Here is a 22048-nt window from a genome sequence, read left to right as displayed (position 1 = left end):
GTCGTTAGATGGAGACACCTGAGCTCTGGGACTCTGAGACGGTCTCTGTGACTGTCATCTGCTCTGGGAGATGCCCAGGTGCAGCTGCAGAGGGTCTGTGCCGCTAGCATCGTGCATGGGACAAATGGCTCTGGGCAGAGAGTTCAGGCTGGAGCCAAGTCTCCATTTTCAACCTGATTTGTGGGGGTGAGATCAGGGGCCCGGGGGCATTTGTCTGCAAAGGGGAAATTAACCAGCAGCTCTGGAGTGTTTCATCACTGATGTCCTGAGCCTGGCTTGCCTGTAACTGCGTTTCTGGGGATGTTGACAGTCTCTCAGTGCAGGTCACTGGGATTGGGGCTCCTAAGTTGCTCAGACAGGTTTGCAGTGGAGCTGGGTGAAATGTTTTGGACAAATAGTTTATTTGCTGCAAAATTATATTTTGGGTCAACAGAAACTATTCGTGAATCCATGTCGGGTTTGCTGACTGGTTTCAATGAACAGAAAAAGGGCCGGGCAAGGGGAGGGGCTGGCTGTGGGGTTTCCCGTCTGGAAGGTGGGGCCTGTGGGGCCTGCCAGCATGGAAAGTCCCAGCTGCTCCCCCTGGGGCAGGGCTGCACCCCCAGTGTGTGTGGTGACTGCACCGACCTGCTCTGAGCGAGAAACCCACCACACATGTCCCGAAAGCAACAGAGATTCCTTGGGGCCTGCCTCTCCCTCCCCCTTCTCTGGCTCCTGCCCCTCCCTTACCCTTCCCTCACCCCTGTGAGGGACCCTGGACCCTGCGTCTATTCTGACCCCTCACCAACATCCCTCCCGCTCTTCTCACTCCCTTTCTGCTCCCCTGGGCCCCTGCCCCTCTACTCCCACTTTGCCTCCCTGGCACATGCCCCTGCCCTCCACCCATCTCTGCCCCACTGGAACAGCCCCTCCCTTCTCCCCCTGCCCTCCTGGCATCTGCCCCTCTCCCCCAAAATCCTCTGCACCCTGGATCCCTCCCATCACTTCACACCCCCGCTGTGTCCTGGCATCCACCTCTGCCCTTTCCCTCCTCTGTGCCATGTCTCCCACCCCTCCCCTCACCCTCCTCTGTGCCATGTCTCCCACCCCTCCCCTCACCCTCCTCTGCTGTCCTGACTTTCACCCTTCTTACTCCCCTCAGCCCTCCTGACACCTGCCCCTCTCCCCACCCTCTCTGACCCCTGGCACCCGCCCCTTCCCTCCCCCCCGTGCCCACCCCTCCTCTAGCCCCACTCTGACCCCCTGGCACCTGCTTATCCCCAATCCCCTCCCCTAACACCTCCCTCTGCCCACCTGCCCTGCCTCTCACCCCTCTCTGCCCCCTGGTGCTTCTCCCTCCCCTCCTCTGCCCTCCCTGTGCCTGCCCTTCTGCTCAACCCCCTCAGTCCCCTGGCACCTGCCCTTTCCCTTCCCTCTGCACCCTTCTGCTGCCTCCCAACACCTGCCCCTCCCCTTGTCCCCTTCCTTCCTGGTGCCCAGCCCCTCACCACCCTCTGCCCCACTGACCCTGCTCTCCGCTCGCCCCTCTGCCACCATCACCCAGGCCACCTTCTCTTTATTTCTCACCCCTGCCCCTCCCCTGGCCTTCTGGCTCCGTGACACCTGCACCCCTCACCATCCTCCAGTCCCCTGGTGCCAGATCCTCCTCTGCCTCAAGTCCCAGCTCTACCCTGGCCCCATCTGCCTCCCTGGTGCCTGCTTTTTCGTTTGCCCCCTCTGCCTGCCTGGTGCAAGTCCCTTCCCTCGCCCCCCTTTGGGACCCCTGGTCTCAGCCCTTCCCCTCACCTCAGCACTGCCCCACCCCTCCCCTCCCCCTCTCCTAACCTCTGGGCCCCACCCTCCCTTCATCCTCCCTCTGCCCCCCTGGTGCCCACATCTCCCTGCACACACCTGTGCCCCCCTAGGGCCTGCCCTTCTCCACACCCCTCTCTCTTCCCCCCCTTCTGCTCACCTGCTCCCTCACCCCCCATTCTGCCCCTTTGGCTCCAATCCCTGTTCATTCGCACCCCCCCATAGTTCCACCTCCCCCACTCCTCATCATCTCACCCCTGGCAGCTCACCCTGCCCTAGATTTCCCCTGCCCCATTGGAGCTCCCCCATTCCCTCACCCTCCTCTGCCCCCTGGTGCCTGCCCCTTCCTTTGCTTCCCTGTGCCCCCTGGGGTCCATCCCCTTCTTCTGCCCTGGTCCCCACCCCTCCCCACCGCCCTGCAGCCCCCTGGAACCTGCCCTTCCCTTCACACCCCTGTCCTCCTGGTGCCCCTTCCTTCTCTTATCACCCCATAGCCCTTGTGTCTGCCCCACCCCAATGTCCCTGCCTCTCCCCCTGCTCCTGTCCCCTCCTGCTCCCCTGTCCTCTCCCCGCCTCCGCCTGTCCCCGCCCCTCCCCGGCCTCCTCTGACACCTTCCCCCCCCGCCCCCCCTGCTCCTGCCCTTCCCCCTCATTGTCTCCTCCCAGGCAGAGGGGCCCTGACTCCCCTCAGGCCACAACCCCTCCCCGACAGTGATTAACGGGGACACAAGTTAATTTCCCTTTGATCCCAGTCACCAGCCCCTGCCACCGGCCCTGACTCTGTGACTCTCTCCCCAGTGGACGTGACTCTGGATCCAGACACGGCTCATCCCAACCTCGTCCTGTCTGAGGATCGGAAACGTGTGAGACACGGAGACAAACGCCAGGATCTGCCCGACAATCCTGAGAGATTTGATAGATATTCCATTGTCCTGGGCGCTGAGGGGTTCGTGGGCGGGAGGCGTTACTGGGAGGTGGAGGTGGGAGACAAGACAGGCTGGGACCTGGGGGTTTGTAGGGAATCTGTGAGGAGGAAGGAGAAGGTCACACTCACACCTGGGAATGGATACTGGGTTGTTGTGCTGAGGAATGGGGGATACAAGGCCAGCACCTCCCCCAGTACCTCTTTCCCCGTGAGCGTCAGGCCCAGCCGGGTGGGGATTTTCCTGGACTATGAGGCGGGCGAGGTCTCGTTTTACAATGTGACTGACAGGTCCCATCTCTTCACTTTCACTGACACCTTCTCTGGGAACCTCCACCCTTATTTCTGTCTTGGTTACAGTGCTGGGGCTACAAACACGGCTCCCCTGATAATCTGTCCGGTCCCAGCTCAGGCCGGAGGGAATCTCTGTCCCTGACAGTGACTCCGCAGCACACACTGGCCCCTCTCAGCCCTGCTGCTCTTCCCGCCCACCAGTGATGGGGGCCAGTAGTACTGCAGCAACTGGACTTTCTGTGCTGACCGGACGCTGCCAGTTTCCCTTTTCAACTGGAGGTTCCAGTCGAAAACCGGACACCTGGGAACCCCCAGCCCCCACCTTCCCCGTCCCCTGCACCAGGGGTAGCAGATGGTGGGGGATGGGGTCATTCACTCCTGTCAGAATTTTCTACCCCTGTGAAATCTCAGGGTAAAATATGAAAGGAAAAAGATTATTCTAATTTAGAAAATATTATTGTAACAAGGTGTAAATACAATAATATTTTAATTTACATCTCAACAGTATCTCAAAAACAAGCATCTAAACATATTTGTAGAAATGGAATTATTTACATTTTTTTAAATTTTCCCCTCAAATCTATATTAAAGTTTAACTTCTCTAAACATCATTTGTATTTTGACTGTGGAATTTCAATAAATCCAAAATATTTATCTTAACAAAATAAACTATTAAATTGTCAGACTCTGTTGTTCAGTTCAATGTACATGTGCCATAAACATCACAACTACAGACATGTGCAGCTGCTCTCTCTCTCCCTCTCCCCCTCTCTTTGTTGTCTTGACTGGTTCTCTCTGGCAGGCAGGGCACATACACCCACCTCCTGCACTACACCTTTGAAAATTAATAGTTGAAAAAATGATAGGATTAATTAAGCAATATATTTCTGTTGACTCACACAAGATTATAAAATAATCTTTTAACTTTTCTCAGCATTAATTCATGTTATTTTTAACTTTCTATGTACATATAATAGGTAATCAAGATATGACCCTTCCTTTCTTGTTCTCACATCAATTAACAAAACACGGTCCCCAACCTCAAATGCTCTCTTCCTATCGATAGAAATCTTTTCTACAATCTCCAGTTTTTAGTTTATTTTTCTTTAGACATATTATTTGCAGGCAGTGTACTGTCACTGTGCACTGCTGATTTCAATGTACTGCCAGGCTCTTCATGTTCTTGGTTATAAGGACACAACAAATGTAGTTAGATAAAGAAATAGAGAAGGGGTTGTGTTCCTTTACTCAATCATCACAAATTAGCATAATTGTATTAAAGATGCTGGCACTTAGTGACACATAACATGAAATGTAGTGAACCTTTTTGGTAAACCTTTCTTTTTTACCATAAATCAGTCGAAAGGGTGATATTTTTGTTGTCATGTGAGGTTTAGAGTACAAAGAAAATAAAGTTAATCCAGGAAATTCATCACAATTCCTCTGGATTCTGTCCACCACCTTCTGGAATTCTCTGTAAAAATTGATCTAATTCCTTGAAATTAGTGATTGAGACTAATTTCTTGAAGAGCTAGCTGAGCAGAGTTTGAGGAGAGGCACATCACATGGCATTGCTAGGACTCCTTTTTGTTTTAAACCTGATGCGTTATGAACATTTTCAGTGTCATAATTCAGTTTTAAAGATTTATTCACAATATGCCATCCATGGCAGAGTGCCCTAAACATACCTTGATTATTTGAAAATAAATACCCTAAAATTATATTTTGATGGATTCATTTATATTTTTATCCAGTTTGCTGGTGTCTAGGTGGCATGGGCTGCTGAAGCTAGGTGTTTGTCCTAGTTTTTAACACAGGGAAATTTTAATCTAAAGGTAGATAATTTCCCCTCAAATTTCCTTCATAAATCTCTTTCCCTATTTCTCACTGACTCATGTGTAATTACTGTGGTTTCTTATCCAATCTTATTGTGTTATCACATGGGAAAATATATTGGCAAATAGGTTACTATACAACATGGTTTTTACTATGTGACAAGTCATAAAAATGTGTTGTCACTCACAATTTGCAGCATGAAGTGTCATGAAGAGATTGCAGGAAATTTTCATTTTTAAATTTCTAACTCTGAATGAGGCCCCCCATCAGTTCCTGCAACCCCTGGCTGGCAGACCTCTGTGTGAATTAAGCAGCAGGCAGTCACAGAGATAACTATTCCCCACCCTGTACTCCTGGGCAGCCTCCTCAAAGGGAACCACCGTGTGAGCATGATGAGCCTGGGATTGGATCCAGTCACATGTTCACTGGGATTGTCCAGCATTGCAGGGAACCAAAGCATCCAGCTCTTGCCAGGCATGTTCAAGACAGAAGCAGAATCAGAAAGTCCCAGTTGTTGAGCTGAGGCTCAGGAGCTCCCTCCTCTGGGTCCAGACCACGGGAGGCTGGTCGCCTGCCATTTCCAATGCACAAGCAAAGTGGCATGAATCCCTGCGCAGGAGGTGTGCATTGGGGAAGGTGGCCTGTGACTGATCTCTGGGTGGAATGTCGGGAGAGGATTTCTGGGTGTGATTTCCAGTGTTGGGTTGGGTTTGGTTTGTATAATTCCTCCTCTAGGTAAGCAGGGAGGGATGTAAGGCCGGATTTTCAGAGGTATTTAGTGACTAGCACAACAGGATCTTGATTGGTCCATGACTGGTGAGCTCCTAGGTGCTACAAGAATAAATAGTAATAAGAAAGGGATAGAGGGGAATCAGTCAGTGACTCTCCTATTCAGTGGCTGCTCCAGCCTTCCTGACCTTTGCATGTGGACTGGACTTTTAATGTGCAGAAGCAGCACAGTCCCAAATCTTCCATAGACCCAGAGTGCACTGCGTCCAAGTAATTCCCAGGCTATTATCATAGTGACGTGTGTCTGTCTGGCCCTGGTGGTGGTTAGGTCTCAGCTCTGGTGCGGAAACAAACCCCAGAACAAAACCTTGATCCTGCCCCCAAGATAACTGCTGTTTCAAAAAACCTACAGCCAGTTAATCCTCATATTTGAACAGACAGGTGGGGTCACAGATCTGCACCATTCATCGAGGGCTGCTTCATTTTTGTGCCACAAGAGGGCTGAATTTGGAAGTTACAAATACTTATTTCCCCCATTAGTCAAGAAGGAGCTGATCCCACAGAGCCTAGCAGAACCTTTGGGTGTATCCAAGCCCCACTGAGCAGCTGCCCCACTCAAGGGGCCCAGGGGATCTCAGAGGTGCAGGATATTTCGAACATCTGCCCCACTTACTGTGAGCAGCATCTCAGTCTGGCGACTCACATGGGTGGCGCTTATTTTATGGGAGGATCTTAGAATACTTTCTCCAATATCCTTCTCCTTCTCCCCACTGCTCCCCTAACCTGTGCCCTGATCTGTATATTCCTGTCACTCAGCTGGATTTAACATCCTCCTCAGAACAAACGGATCCCTGTTGTTGCTTGGAAACAAGCTGGAGGTAAAATTCTGGGTTCTCACATTCAGGTAAGAAACATCAAACATCAAACCCCAGGGCAGCAGCAAACACCAACACAAGTCACTGGCCTACTGCCCTCGGCTCTGATGAGGGGTCTTAAAAAAAAGTTATTGATTGTAAAAGGCACCAGTGTTGTCATTCACCAGAAGATCTGAGATCATGTCACCCCAAGGCAACACGTCCTTTGGTGAGCCCGTCTTTCGGCAGCTCTGTCCCTGCACAACACCCTGGCATCTGAGCCTCAGCCGGATCCTTTCCATGGAGAGTGAGGTGCAGGACTGAGGAGAAGGCTGAGAGGTGCCAGCTCCCCTCCATGTGCTCAGCGCTCATCCTGGGGGACAGGGCCCAGGTAACACAATATCCTCACCGGTGATGGCAGTGACAGGCAGGACCGGCTAGGCACCAGCAAAGCAAGCATGTGCTTGGGGCGGCACATTTCCAGGGGTGGCATTCCAGCCAGCCTGAGGCTTTCAGGTGTTGCAAGGAAAAGAGCTCCAGCCAGTGTGCTTACTCGAGATTCACGGGGTTTACTGTACAATTGCCCGCTAGAAAAGAGAAGCTGGGCACATGGAAAGCTAGAAGGAGCTCAGGTGCTGGGAACAGAGCCTGGGGCTGGACCAGACAAACTTCTACTGGGTCTAGTTCTCTTTAAGATCTTGCCATCCCTACTAATGGGATTGACCCCACTGGCTCCGGTGGAACAATTTGTGGGGTAAGGATTACTCAGGCTACGAAGGGTTTGCAGGGCCACTCTCAAAATCCCAATGGAGCTGAAATCAAGAACCTCTCTGAGTGCAGACCTCACTGTTTCCAATCAGGTTTGCCTCTCTGGGCTCGAATCCATGTAGGGTTTAAATGGAAATCGATACCGTTTCCAAGCTAACCAGTTTGCATCAAGCTCAGAAGCCCTCAGTCCTGAATCTCGGGTGTGTGCAAGGGGCCAGCACATCTGGGAAGAGGAGAGCACATAGGGGCGAGCACAGACATGTCAGCCAATGCAGGCTCCCTTCACTGGGATACCTTGTAACCGCTGTGGTTTATAATGTCAGAAGGCAGTAAGGCACCTGAGGGGAGAGATCAAACAGCTGGTTTATGGATCTGCAGAGTGAAGTTGAGCGTGACAGCTGGGTCCCACGTGCATCGACCCTGTCCTCTAAGCGAACGTGGACTGGACGGTCGGATCTTGGCAAGGCTAACACAGAGTTCAGGATATTTCAGTCGTGTGTCTGGATGGAGAGAGAGATTCCAGACTGGGCGCTCCTAGGGACACCTAGGGGGACCTGTCCGTACAAATAGGCAGCGTACACAGGGGGTCAGGCTGTTGCAGCCGGCCCCATTTCTGCCCCACCATCACCACTGGAGCCCAGTTCTCCCAGTCGCTCTATATGGCTGCAGCAGGCTGTCCTAGCCAAAGGCGCCTGGTCTGACAGAGCAGTGTCAAAAGAAGACCTGACTCTAAAGAAACAATGACTGGGCAGAGGGACAGAGCATAAGGACACGTTTCTGGCACAGGCGATCTCCTCTCTCCGTGCCTCTGTATTTCTGCAGCACCCCGCTGCTTCCACCCAGGCGGCTTTGGGAGAAGTAACGACTCCCATGAATGTAACTGTCAGACTCAAACACACTCCTAACAAAGGCGACACCAGACACCATCCCTGGCTCATTCCGCGCTACTCTGGACACGACGAGGCGAGTCAGGGCCAGGCTAACTTCCCCCACATGTTCTTTGCTTGTCTGAGACCCAAGCGCTTTCCCGAGCTGCTGCCCATGGCGCTGGCTTGCACTCAGGGACCTACACGTGCTCCCACCTGAACACAGCCCCTCTGCCAAGCAGCGGCCCGGAGAGACGGGCATGTGCTGCCCTTGTCACAGGAAAGACATGAGGCGCTGGGTTGCCTGGCAATTGGCTTCTCTCCCTCTCCTGTGCGGGCACATCTACACGGATACAAGATCTGCCAGGGGCACGTGCTTTGCAGAGCTGCATGGAAAGGTCTGGAGCCTACCCCCCCACAAGTCAATGGGAGTTTCACCCCAGGAAGGGTTGGAGAGGGAGGACTCCACCATCCCAATTCCAGCCTTGCTCCTTCCCCGAGCTCATGACAGGCAGTGAGACCCCGCACATCACGAGCCCTAGGAGTGCTCCCCCGTGTCAGGGTGTAGCTGACAGTGGAGAGGGGGCCACAACAGATGTATAGATCCTGTCCAGACATTCTTATAAACTCCGCAGGAAGGAATCGACAGCGGATTGGCGGGGATCCGGATCCAGATCAGTTCAGTGCCAGGGCAGGGTCTTACTGACAATGTTCCTCCAGAGCTGGCACCTTTCTGCTCATGGAGGGGATCCAAGCTCAGGAATGGGCCTATGGTTCCACTCAGCGCAACAGTGTCCACTGGGATGTGGCACTTCGCAGCCGCCTCTTCATTGCAGGTGCTAGATCAGGGGAGAGAGAGGAAACCGACCCTGCTAATGCAGGGTTTTGTCCTCCCCTGTCCATCCAGCAGGGCAGAGTCTAGGGAAGGCAGGCTGTGTAGTTGGATGTGGTGTATGGAGGTTTTAAGAGCAGGTCACTTGGTCCTGCAAACAATCACCCTGTTCACCGCTATGGAAGCAGTGTGCGAAGCCGCAGCCCACCCAGCGGGGATGTCACCGTGTGGAAGAGCTGATTGGATGTCAAAGGAGAGAAAACTCAGTCTCGGCCTGGGGCAGGCTGCTGTTTACACCTGTTGGGACTCCCCCGACCAGCCAGCCGTGCTCAGGAACCCAATCCAACAGTGTCATGCAGGGATTGACAGGTATCTGTGCTGATTTGAGAGCAGGATCGGGGCCTCGGGTGGTGGAGATAGTCCTGGACCTGTGTCACACATGCTGGGTGTAGCTGAAAAACACCTTTGGGGGCAGCTCCTCAGATGGTGGGAATGGTCAGAGCTGAAGTCAATGTCAATTAACACCAGCTGAGAATCAGCCGCTGCGTTCCTTTGGTCTTTTGCAGAGCGATCAGAGCCGCAAAACGGGGAGGGAGGTTCCCAAACCCAAGCACCTTAAAGTTCAGTCCTGCTAGCAAATGAGCATCCAGTAACTCGTGCGGATTATTGTCTAGCTGCGGTAGAACAACAAACGGAAACCATCCCCAAGCATCCAAGCAGATTCACAGCTGCTTGGATGCAAACCCCACTAGTGTTGGGGAAGAGGAGAGAGAATTTGGGAGCTGAACTGTCCAGGTGAGGTTTTTTTCATGGCTCTGGGACAGACTGAGTGGTGCCCCCAGACCCTGTTGTCCTAATCCCCTGCCCCCCCCACACACACATGCACATTTCCCTTTTGATCTGTAGGATATTTCCCAATCCTAGACATGTGAGTCATTTGCTACAGGAGCAGGTCACTGGAAGGAGGGTGCTGATGGGAAAGCAGGACCGGGGAGTCAGAGGACATTCCTTCCAATGAAGGTGAAAGGGAAAGACACCAGAAGCCATTTACTAAAAGGAGGCAGAAGCGAGGGAAAGAAACACTCCTGGTTTTTAGACTTTAAGGAGTGAAACTCTCTGATCTCATTTCCAGTCTGGGTGGGAAGTGAAGTTCTGCGCTGAAAGAAGAGCAAATGCATAAGAGATTCTCCTTTAATAAGACAAATTGCCCCCAATAAACCAAGTAACGAGTACAAGCCCCACCTTTCTTTTGAATCTAAGCGATGCCCTTGGAATAAGGTTAAAGAGCCATCATCAGCCATTGCTGAGCAGAGTGGAAAACAACGCAAATCAGGGGCTGTGCAAACGTGTAAAAGCCACAAAAAAGCGGGGGGTGGGGGGTGGCGAGGTTTGCTTGGGGTGGCAAAAAAACTAGAGCCGGCCCTGGTGACAGGGTGACCAGGGCCAGTCACTGAGAGCTGGGCAGGGAATGTCCCAGGGCAGAAGGAAAATAGACACAAACTCCCCTGGTGCCATCATCGTGTTTCAGCCCTTTCCCCTGATGGATGCTGCTGCTCCTAACCAGTGATGAGCTGCCAAAATATTAACAACCGGTTCCCTCCTCCTCACCTCATGAGGGGGTCGTGCCCAGTGATGAGCTGCCAAAATATTAACAACTGGTTCCACGAGGGGGTTGTGCCCCCCCGGGGGTCATGCCCCATCCAACCCCCCATGTTTTTTGACACCCCACCGGGGACCCCTGCCCCATCCAACCTCCCCTTCTCTCTGTCTCTGAGTGCCCCCACCACCTCATCCAACCCCTGCTCCTTCCTGATTGCCCCCCGGGATCCTTGCCCCCATTCAATCTCCCTGTTCCTTGCCCTCTGACCGCCCTGACCCCTATCCACCCCTCCACAACCCACCGAACACCCCCTCCCTACCTCCTTACCACACGGCCTTGGTCCAGGACCGGGTCCACTCCACCGGGACCTCGACCAGAGCCACGGGGCCCGACTCCCCGGGCTGGGCCGGGCCGGCACCGGGGCCGTAGCCGCAGCCGTAGCCGCGGGGCCCGACTCCCCAGGCCGGGCCGGCACCGGGGCCAGAGCCGCAGCCGCAGGGCCCGACTCCCTGGGCCGGGCCGGCACCGGGGCCGGAGCCGCTCGGCCGGCACCGGGGCTGGAGCCATGAGTCCCGACCTGGGCCGGGTCCGAGCCGCGCAGCCGGGATCAGCCCGAGCCGGGGGTGCTTGGCTGGGACCGGGCTGGGGCGCTCGGCCGGGGCCAGGGGGAGCCATCCCACCGCCCCCCCTGCGCCCGGCTTACCTGCCTGCTGCTTTTTTCAGGCTTCCCGCGAACATTTGATTCGCGGGAAGCAGGGGAGGGGGAGGAGAAGACGGGCGGAGCGTTCAGGGGAGAGGGGGAGGTGAGCTGGGGCCGGAGCCGGGGCCGGGTGGACAGCTGCCCGAGCCTTTGTTAAATTTAAAAGCTTTTTAGAACTGGTTGTCCTGGAACAACCAGTTCTAAAAAGGCTTCTAAATTTAACAACCGGTTCTTGTGAACCGGTGCGAACCGGCTGGAGCTCACCACTGCTCCTAACTTGTAACAACTCCCGTCATCCCAGCACCATGGAAAAATCAGCCAACTGCAGGAGGATGGTGACAGGCAGGGGGAGTCAGGCACCTGCCTGCCAGATCAGTGGCTCAGTAAGACAGCCCCCCTGTGGGGCGGCTGAGTATTACTCAGCCCTTTTCGAGGGGCAGGAGTGGAGGTTAACTCCAATAGGACAGAGAGTGAAAGTCTCACTAGGGATCTCAAGTCACTGGGGTCCATGTAGGGGCAGCACAGGGGGGGTGGGAAGGTCAAACCCACCCACATCCCAGGCCCAAGTCATTGGCGTCCAGCCCAGCCCCATCAACTCTCACAGTCACTGCGTCCCCAGCCCCTGGGCGGGAGTCCTGGCTGCAGCCCCTCTGCAGCACTTGGGTCACTGGAGGGAGAACCCTGCCACGGTGCTCAGAGTAGCAGCAGCCCAGGCTGGTCACTCTATACAGGCCTCCCCACAGCCCCCAGGGGTTCATTATTCGGGGAGGGGGGTTGCTGTGGCTCTCCAGGCCATGGGGGATTTTCACCTACAGAGCAGCAGAGTCAGAGCAGGAATCAGCTCTCGGGGACCCCAGCTCCTTATCCCTGTGCACAGGGCCATAAAACGCTGCCTCCTGAATGTGACACAACAAACACGAACACAGTGTGAGTCATAGCAATTACTCCTGAAACTCAAATAATAGACAGGGGTGATTTTGTGGTTGCAGGTGATCATTTTATTTTCAGATATTTCAATGCTTTCATTAATTGAGACCATAGCTAAACCGTTATAATCTGTAGCGTCTGGTCTAGCATGCAGCAAACTGCAGGTGTTCCACATTACACACATTTGTCACACATTTTGATTGCTGGTGTCCTACCAGCATTGATAACTGTCACCTGCCCCTGTTCACAGTTTAGACAAACCTGTATCCTGCTGGGGACCTGGGGCAGGGGGTGGGGTCAGAGGGAAGATGAAAACCTGGAACTGACCCTGACACTGCCCCACAGCTTATCTAAAGCTAGAGAGGCTGATTTCAGGGTCCAGAGTGAGATATTCCCCACTACGGTAACCAGATGTCCCAATTTTATAGGGACAGTCCCAATATTTGGGGCTTTTTCTTATATAGGGTCCTATTACCCCCACCTCCTGTCCTGATTTTTCACACTTGTGTAACCCTTCTGCCCCTGAGTTGGCAGCAACAAGGGCCGAGTTCAGTATCCAGGGGTTCTGTTTCAATAACGCAATACAAAACCGGCTCGAGCCCCGACCCAGTGACCTGGGACAATTACACACCACCCCTTGGGCGCCTCTAGGAGGCAATACTTCCTGTCTTGCAAGCACAGAGTCTGAGTGTAGCAAAATTCTTTTAATAAAGGAGGGAAACAATGTGGCATCATATTGGGGAAACACCACAAACAGGATTCATAACGTAAACCATGAGCAAAAGACCCACCAAGTAAGTTTTGGCAATGTCCTTTTCCCCTTAGGGTTTTATGTCCAATCACCCCAAAGTCCAACAACCCCAAAGTCTCTGTCCCTGGTCAGCGCCACCCCAGAGTTCAAAAGTTTATCTGCAGAGTTCCCCCCCCCCGCGCAACCTGGGTGGAAATGAGCGGGGGCACACAGGGTGTTAAGGGGCACCTTACATGGGCCAGGGCCGACTGCTCCCCCTCTCCATGGAGTTCTTCTGCAGCCTTCACCACGACTGGCTCCAGTCCACCAGCTGTGCTGCTCCTCCAGCAGACCCATGACCTGCTCCAGCTGTCCCTGAAAACCACTCCGCTCCACCATGAGTTGCTCCAACATGCTGCAAACTGCTCCACTCTACCAGCTGCTTAGCCATAGATTGTCAGGCTCCCCCACAGCACTCAGCCATCTCAGCTCAGTAAGTTTAGCTCTTTTAGTGATTTCAACTTGTAGTACGGGAGCCCCAGTGCACCATTGGCCCAAATCGAACTCAGCAGCCTCTAGATGGACTCCTAATAGAATCAAAATTAGCTCTGCTCTTCAACCGTGGAAAGAGAAGGAGGTGCAATTGGTGTTCCAGGCCCTTAGACATAGCCCATACCATCAGATGCACACACCAATCACCCCCCAGCCCCTTTGAATTCACTGGGCTTTGGCACCCATGTCCCTTGTCTAATGAGTGCTACTTAATTGATGGCGAGACTCTCTCTCATAAAGTAGTCTCATAGTTCCTTATTCACATAATTAAGGTGACAGCACTTTATTCCTCCTGCCCCAATGACAAAGAAATTGGGGATCCCAGAGCTGTCAAAATAACCATCCCAGGCTGCCTTGGGCTATGCTAGGCAAGGTGGGTGTGCAAATGCAAATATCTGAATTTCCTTTCCACACTCCCTATAATTCACCACCGGATGTCAGGGTAGAGCTCATCCTGACTCTGCTTACACTTGCTATCTGGTCACCCTATTTCCCACCCTCCATGTCTCAGGGACATACTCTGAGCCACACCCAGAACCAGGGGCAGATTCTGTGACATTTTCTGACCCAGGATCCCCAGAGTCCTCCTGGATCACAGAGCACAGTGGCAAACAGGCTGCACAATTCCTGGAGCCATGAGATTGGCTTCTCTACCCCGCACTCTGAATGCTCTCTATGGTTTGACAGTACAGAAGCTTCACAGAGTTGAGACCTGATGCAACCTACAGGGTCACAGAGACAGAATGATAGAAATTCCACAGGAGGAGGTCATAGAGACTGCGCTGTCTGACTGCGGTGGGATATTCCCCTGCCTGTGTCTCAGGAACACAGTCTGAGCTGGGGTCCCAGCACCTAGATCCAGGGGCCTCATCACCAGCATCGATAAATGTCACCTACCCCGGTCACAGTCCAGACAAACCCGGATCCTGCTGGGGGCTGGGCTTGGGGCAAGGAGTCACAGGGGAGGTGAGATCCTAGAACTGACCCCTGCACCGCTCCACAGTCCAGATCCCCCTCTTAGTGTTAAGGCTGATCCATCCCTTCCTCCCCACAGACTCTCTGGCCACCCCCACAGCCCAGTATTGCCCATCCCCCGACCTCAACCTCCCAGCAATGTCTCCCCGAGGTGAATCCCTCACAGCCCAACACACAGAGCTCAGTGTCAAATCTCTCAGGGTTGTTGGGCATTTGCTGCCCTGTGTCTCCCCATCTCACACTTTTCTAATCCTCAGACAGGACAAGGTCGGGATGAGCTGTGTCTGGATCCAGCATCACATTCACTGGGGAGAGAGAGAATCAGAGTATTATAGACAAAGCTCACCCCTGGGGAAGGCTGGGGCCATTTCTCACACTCCCCTGGCCGGGTCAGTCCTGGATCCCAGGGAGCTTCCTCTGTCCTGGGCACCTGACACTGAGCAGAACTGTCACTGCAGTTCCTCAGTCTGTTTAATGAGACCCACTTCACTGGTTTCTCATTTCCTTCCAAAGGCTTCATCTCCCACCTCCCCCTGCTGGGGCTGCTTCATTCCCAGTGGCAGAGACACAGCCAGGAAGTTTTAGTGGGGAGGAGGTTTCCCTCAGGGGTTTAAAGCCTCTTCAGCTTCCTTCTCACTAAAACCTTCCTGGCTGTATCTCTACTGCTGGGAATGGAGCATCCTCTCTGTTCCCTCGCCTGGGAGTGGAGGAAAAGGCAGCACTGGGGAAGAGCCAATTAAGACCAGTGAGTAGGAGGCAGCATGGGGTGGGATAACCCAACCCCCAGACCAGATAGCAGAGAAGGGGGCGGTGTCAGAGGGAGAGCATCTCCCCAATCTATGAAAGAGTGAGAAGCTCCAATGGGAGAGCCCAGCCACTACACTACCAAAGTAAAGGTAGTATAACTTCAATAGTATTCATCACCATGTATTTTTGACAGGTTTCCATGCCCCCTTTAGGGCTTATGTCCCACCCTCCCTTCCTGTTTCCATTGGTGTCAAGGTTTGGCACCATCGGCCATTTTGAAAAAAATATATATTATTTTTTTATATCTGAATAGGGAGTATGTTGCATGCTTGTGCTGTCATACATTTGGTTGATTATTTAGAGAAAAAAGTTGAAAGAATAGAGTGAGGGACCTTAAAGATTAAAAAAAGAAAGCTTTGGTTAGGTTTAGAGGGAAAAAGGAAAGAAAGATTATTAAAAAGAAGAAAGATTTTTTGTTAGGTTTACTAAGGAGAGGTGATTCTAAAGGACTAGTTTGGCATATTATTAAAGAATAAAAAATACTTGAAATAAATTTAAAACATTCATTAAATATAAAGTTAGGTTAAAAAGAACACATGGCAGAGAAAAGGGAATTTTATAGGGCAGAGAATGTTTAGGAAGCACATGGTAAAGATATAAAGGTTGGTTAATAAAGTAGCATTTAAAATATGAAAATATAATGGTAGGTTAAAAAAGAACATTTAAAAAATAGTTAAATAAAAGAGAAACATATAAAGATAGGTTATAAGAGAGAACAGGGCAAGAAAAGGGAAAAGAAAGCCCCTTTGCAAAGGGCAAAGATAGCCAGCACATGGTTGAATCAGAGAGAGAGAGAGATCTTACCTTGCGGCTCCTCCTGGGGAAAGAGGCAGCTTCCAAAGCACACAACCCTTCAGGATAGTTATCACTGCCTTTGGATCGGCCCAATCAGATGTTGTTCTACAGCGGCATCATAGAATACATTTTCCTGAACCAATCCTACTGGATACAGCCAAATATGCCATTGGCTTTCTTGGCAACAAGGGCACACTGCTGACTCATATCCAGCTTCTTGTCCACTGTAATCCCCAGGTCCTTTTCTGCAGAACTGCTACTTAGCCAGTTGTTCTGCAGCCTGTAGCAATGCATGGGATTCTTCCTTCCTAAGTGCAGGACTCTGCACTTGTCCTTACTGAACCTCATCAAATTTCTTTTGGTCCAATCCTCCAATTTGTCTAGGTCACTCTGGACCCTATCCCTACCCTCCAGCGTATCTACCACTCCCCCCATCTTAGTGACATCTGAAAACTTGCTGAGGATGCAATTAATCCCATCATCCAGATCACTGATAAAGATGTTGAACAAAACCGGCCCCAGGACCAACCCCTGGGGCACTCCCCTTCTTGATACCAGCTGCCAACTAGACATTGAGACGTTGATCACTGCTCATTGAGCCTGACAATCTAGCCAGCTTTCTATCCACCTTATAGTCCATTCATCCGATCCATACTTTTTTTTTAAAACTTGCTGGCAGGAATACTGTGGGAGTACGTAACAAAAGCTTTGCTAAAGTCAAGATATATCATGTCCACCGCTTTCCCCATATCCACAGAGCCAATCAGGTTGGTCAAGCATGACCTGCCCTTGGTGAATTCATGTTGACTGTTCCTGATCACCTTCCTCTCCTCCAAGTGCTTCAAAATGGATTCCTTCAGAACCTGCGCCATGATTTTGCCAGGCACTGAAGCGAGGCTGTAGTTCCCCAGGTTCTCTTTCTTCCCTTTTTAAAATATGGGCACTATATTTGCCTTTATCCAATCATCCAGGGCCTCCCCTGATCACCATGAATTTTCAAAGATAATGGCCAATGGCTCTGCAAATACATCAGCCAGCTCCTCAGCACCCTTGGATGCATTAGATCTGGACCCATGGACTTGTGCATGTCCAGCTTTTCTAAATAGTCCTTAACCTGTTCTTTCACCACTGAGGGCTGCTCACCTCCTCCACATACTATGTTGCCCAGTGCAGCAGTCTGGGAGTTGACTTTGTCTGTGAAGACCGAGGCAAAAAAAGCATTGAGTACTTCAGCTTTTTCCACATCATCTGTCACTAGGTAGCCTCCCCCATTCAGTAAGGGGCCCACACTTTCCCTGACCACCTTCTTGTTGCTAACATACCTGTAGAAACCCTTCTTGTTACCCTTTACATCCCTTGCTAGCTGCAACTCCAACTGTGCTTTGGCCTTCCTGATTGCACCCCTGCATGCTCTAGCAATATTTTTATACTTTCGCCTAGTCATCTGTCCAAATTTCCACTGCTTGTAAACTTCCTTTTTGAGTTTAAGCTCACCGAAGATTTCACTGTTAAGCCAAGCTGGTCGCCTGCCATATTTGCTAACTTTTACATAGGTGCTTTAATAAAGGTTAAAACCATAAGGCCTTAGTAGCGAACACTTTTTAAAAGTGTTCCCCTATGTTTTAGACTAACATTGGTTATTTTTTAGTGAGGACAATTTGAAGCTGCAGCAAAGCCCCTGTTACCAAAACCACTGAGTCAGTGGATCAGAGATAAGAAGGCTGCTTCTTCCCCCACTTTTTAAGAAACGCAAGTAAAAGTTATATTAAGTTTTGTAAAAGAATAAAGCTCTGTTTTATAATCACTTGAAAAGACAAGCTGTCAGGGTTGGTTCCCCACTCTGAACTTTAGGGTACAGATGGTGGGGACCTGCATGGACCCTTCTAAGATTAACTACTAGCTTAGATCTGGTATGCTACCACCAGACAAAATTGAGTGTTTGGCACACTTCTATTTCCCCAAAACTTTCCCCTCCCTGGGCAGCCTTGAGAGACTTCACCAATTCCCTGGTGAACAAAGATCCAAACTCCTTGGATCTTAGAAACAAGGAGAAATTAACCCTTCCCCCTCCTTTCCCCCCACCAGTCCCTGGTGAGTTCAGACCCAATCCCCTTGGGTCTTAAAACAAGTAAAAATCAATCAGGTTCTTAAAAAGAAAGCTTTTAATTAAAGAAAGAAAAAAGTAAAAATTATCTCTGTAAAATCAGGATGGAAACATGCTTTACAGGGTATTCAGATTCCTATAGACTAGAGAGACCCCCCCCATCCCCAGCCTTAGATTCAAAGTTACAGCAAACAGAGGTAAAATTCCTTCCAGCAAAAAAGAAAAACATTCACAAGTTGAAAAAAAAACAAACATAAGACTAATCCGCCTAGCCTGGCTATACTTACAATTTTGAAACATGAAAGACTGCTTCAGAAAGATTTGGAGAGCCTGGATGGACGTCTGGTCCTTCTCAGTCCGGAGAGCGAACAACCCCCAAAACAAAGAGCACAAAACAAAGGCTTCCCTCCAGGGGCGGCTCTAGAAATCAGGCTGCCCCAAGCAGCGCGGTGCGCTGCGCCGCCCTTCCCCGGTCCCGCTGCGGGTCCCCTCTTCCCGCGGCTCCGGTTGAGCTCCCGCCGGCATGCCAGCGGCAGATCCACCGGAGCCCGGGACGAGCGGACCTGCCGCAGGCATGACTGCGGGAGCTCAACCGGAGCCGCGGGAAGAGGGGACCCGCCGCAGTCATGCCCGCGGCAGGTCCGCTCGTCCCGGACTCCGGTGGACCTGCCGCCGGCATGCCTGCGGGAGCTCAACCGGAGCCAAATGCCGCCCCCCCGGGAAAGGGCCGCCCCACGCGCCTCCTTGGCGCGCTGGGGTCTAGAGCCGCCCCTGCTTCCCTCCACCGAGATTTGAAAGTATCTTGTCCCCCTATTGGTCCTTTGGTCAGGTGTCAGCCAGGTTTACTGAGCTTCTTAATCCTTTACAGGTAAAAGAGACATTAACCCTTAACTATCTGTTTATGACACAAGCCTATATGAAGAAATAGCCCTTTATTTAGCACTTTTCCATGTGTTTTAATAAAAATGAGCATGCAGAACCACCCCAGGGTTAAACCCACAAACCCTTACTAACAAAATGTTTTTAAAAGCTTTTCCCTATGATTTTAGTGAGGACAATTTGACGCTGCAGCAAAAACAGCATTTGTGAGCAGGTGGATCAGAGACAAGAAGAGTCCTCCACTTTTCAACAAATAGAGGTGAAAGTTATAGTAAATCTTGTACAGGGATAAACACTTTAAAAGACAAGCCCATATGAAGACACATCCTTTCATTTAGCACTTTTGCATATGTTTCAGTAAAAAGTGAGCCTGCAGAAACACCCCAGGATTAAAAACACAGAGAACCTGTTTATAAAAATAAATTATAGTGATAAAGTTTCCCCTATGTTTTAGACTAACATTGCTCATTTTTAAATGAGGACAATCTGAAGAAGTGTGCTTTTTCAGCAAAGCCACTGTCAGCAAAAACAGCATCTGTGAGTCTGTGGATCAGAGATAAGGAGACTGCTTCTTCCCCCACTTTTCAACAAATACAAGTGAAAGTTATATTAAGTCTTGTACAGGGATAAACACTTTAAAAGACAAACCTTTATGAAGATACATCCCTTTGTTTAACATTTTTGCAGGTGTGTTTCAATAAAATAGAGCATGCAGAAACACCCCAGAGTGAAAACCACAGAATCTAAATAGCAGCTAGTTTATATTCCCCTTATTCTGTAATCCAGTGGATCAGAGTTTATTTTCCTCCCCACTTTTAACAAATCCATGTGAAAGTTATATTAAGCTTTCATTTTCTTACAACTTTTAGATTTAAGTATGAATTTTTCTGTTGCATTATCAGAATGTCTTTGTTTTTAAATGTTTGCAACCCATGTGCTGAGACACAAGTACAACTTTTTTTTTAAAGTTTAACATGAAAAAGCAGTATTGCCTGAGCTGTAACAAAACAAGACCATTCTTAGGGATGTTTTGTAGAAATTTAGTGAACTAAAAAGGCTTAAGATACTAGCCTATCCTTTTAAAAATAGTGTTTTTAAAGTACCAAAACAGCAACTGGGTAAGAATATGAAAACTGGCAATTGAGGGGAGTTTATATGTGTTTTAATAAAAAAAACAAAATTAACAAAAAATACACAAGATTGCTTTTTAAAGTTTGTATTTATACAAAAAACAAGAAAAGAATAGTGTATGTAAAAAGAATTAGCTGTTTTTTTACCAGAGATAAAGAGTCTCCACCCCACCTTACTTAGGGAGGGAGAGCAACGCCAGCCCTAAACTATTGGCTAAGAATATTGTGTGGCCTAGCTAAAGTAAGGAGGAGCTTCTACTTAAATGGGTCTGGTGGCGGCACCGAGAAGGCCCTGCCCAACACCCAGCGCCATCCTTAGGATTTATGGGGTCTTATGCAGTATTATTAAGCTGGTGCCTCTATGCCTGACAGCAGCCCGGGCTCACAGCCTGGCATGGGGAGGAATGAGGCAGCGAAGGGAGGGATGAGACGCCTGGCCCATCTCACAGCGGTGGAGAGTCACAGTTCCCTGCAGAGACCCCCGGACCCTCTCCCTCATGCAGAATACGCGGCGCTGGTGGATTCAGCTCTGTGAATACGGCCCCTGCCTAAGGAGACTGCAGTGCACGCTGGGTGTGGGGGAGCCAACCCGCTCTTACCTGCTGTCATGGGTGGCATGTGAAGCTGCAGCTTGGGGAGGCCAGCTCCCCCGCCCACCTCTTCTGCCTGTGGCCCCGCTCATACTCCACCCCTGCTCTGCCCCAGATCCTGCCCTCTCCCCACTGTCTCCCTCCTCTCTTCCCTCCCCCACCCTGCTCACCCCCTTCCACCCAAACCCCTGAACCCAAATGAAGCAAATGAAATTGGAAAAAAACAAAACACTCTTCTGCAATTTCTTTCTAAAGAAAACGGAGTGTGTTTTCCACTGCATGCCAGAAGGTGAAGACTGGATATGCAGAAGGCACCTAATTAATAGCACTAAATTTGGGAATAAAAAAAATCTCAGTCACAGGTTTTTTGATATAACCTGACGTTTGTCAGAAATTTATTTGCAAAAAATTTCTAGTAAGGGCAAGTCAGATGTCTTGCTGAATACAACATTAAATATTATGGAATACATGATGCAGCTCTTCTCTGTTTTACATTTTCTTAATCAGTATTTCTAAGCTGATTTTATATTTCAAATGTACTCTGAAACCTTCATAAAGTAATCATTCCAGATTACTACCTATTTAGCTCACTGAAACAAAGACATTATTTTAAATTAATCAGTCACAGAGGTTTAGCGTTCATAACAATGTTAATTGCTTTTAGAAAAAGGGAACACAAAGGCCTTGGCTACACTGGCTCCTTACAGCGCTGCAACTTTCTCGCTCAGAGGTGTGAAAAAACACCCCCCTGAGCGTAGCAAGTTACAGCACTGGAAAGCGCCAGTGTAACACTGCCCCAGCACTGGGAGCCGTGGCGCTGCAAGCTAATCCCCTCAGGGAGGTGGAGTACCTGCAGTGCTGGGAGAGCTCTTTCCCAGCGCTGGCGCTGCGACCACACTCGCACTTCAAAGCGCTGCTGCGGGAACGCTCCTGCGGCAGCACTGTACGGCTGCAAGTGAAGCCATACCCTAATTTACTTTGTGTGATCTCCATAACAATAGACACGCTTATGAAATTTCACCAACTTAAAAAAAATATGCCTGAAGTCTTTGGAAACATAACAAAGGATTTTCTATCTTACTAGGTACTGATTTTTCTGGAGAGTTCTCTTAAAATTAGTTCATCAGATAGTCAGAAGTAAAAAAAGATAAACTCTTTGTCCAGCTATCTGGAAGGAAATGGGGTGTTGTCCCTTTAAGGGCTATCTTCAACCGGGGGTGGGGAGGAGGGGATGTTTGTGAAGGAAGAAAGGGATGGACAGAAAGGACAAGAAGACTATGGACACAAGTTTTTTTTTACTATAGTAATTAAAATTAAAATGTGTATTTTAGATAAAGGTGGTGTTTTGTATGGCTGAAGATCCAAGC

At 50.4% G+C, this 22048-nt stretch overlaps 1 protein-coding gene across 2 annotated transcripts in view; it reads left to right on the top strand.

Annotated features, from left to right (window-relative positions):
* The window catches only part of LOC123346492 (E3 ubiquitin-protein ligase TRIM39-like), a 38678-nt gene extending 35343 nt beyond the window's left edge, over positions 1–3335 (top strand). For both annotated transcript variants that reach the window (XM_044983926.1, XM_044983925.1), the window contains exon 6: positions 2590–3335. In XM_044983926.1, the coding sequence (XP_044839861.1) occupies positions 2590–3149 (560 nt within the window). In that variant the 3' untranslated portion in view covers positions 3150–3335. The remainder of the gene's footprint in view (positions 1–2589) is intronic.
* The last annotated feature ends 18713 nt before the right edge of the window (positions 3336–22048 follow it).

Source organism: Mauremys mutica, chromosome 12 (genome assembly GCF_020497125.1).
Source record: "Mauremys mutica isolate MM-2020 ecotype Southern chromosome 12, ASM2049712v1, whole genome shotgun sequence".
In the NCBI taxonomy this organism is placed as follows: domain Eukaryota; kingdom Metazoa; phylum Chordata; order Testudines; family Geoemydidae; genus Mauremys; species Mauremys mutica.
The sequence above is the reverse complement of the archived record's forward strand: the minus strand, read 5'-3'. Positions and strand labels throughout refer to the sequence as shown.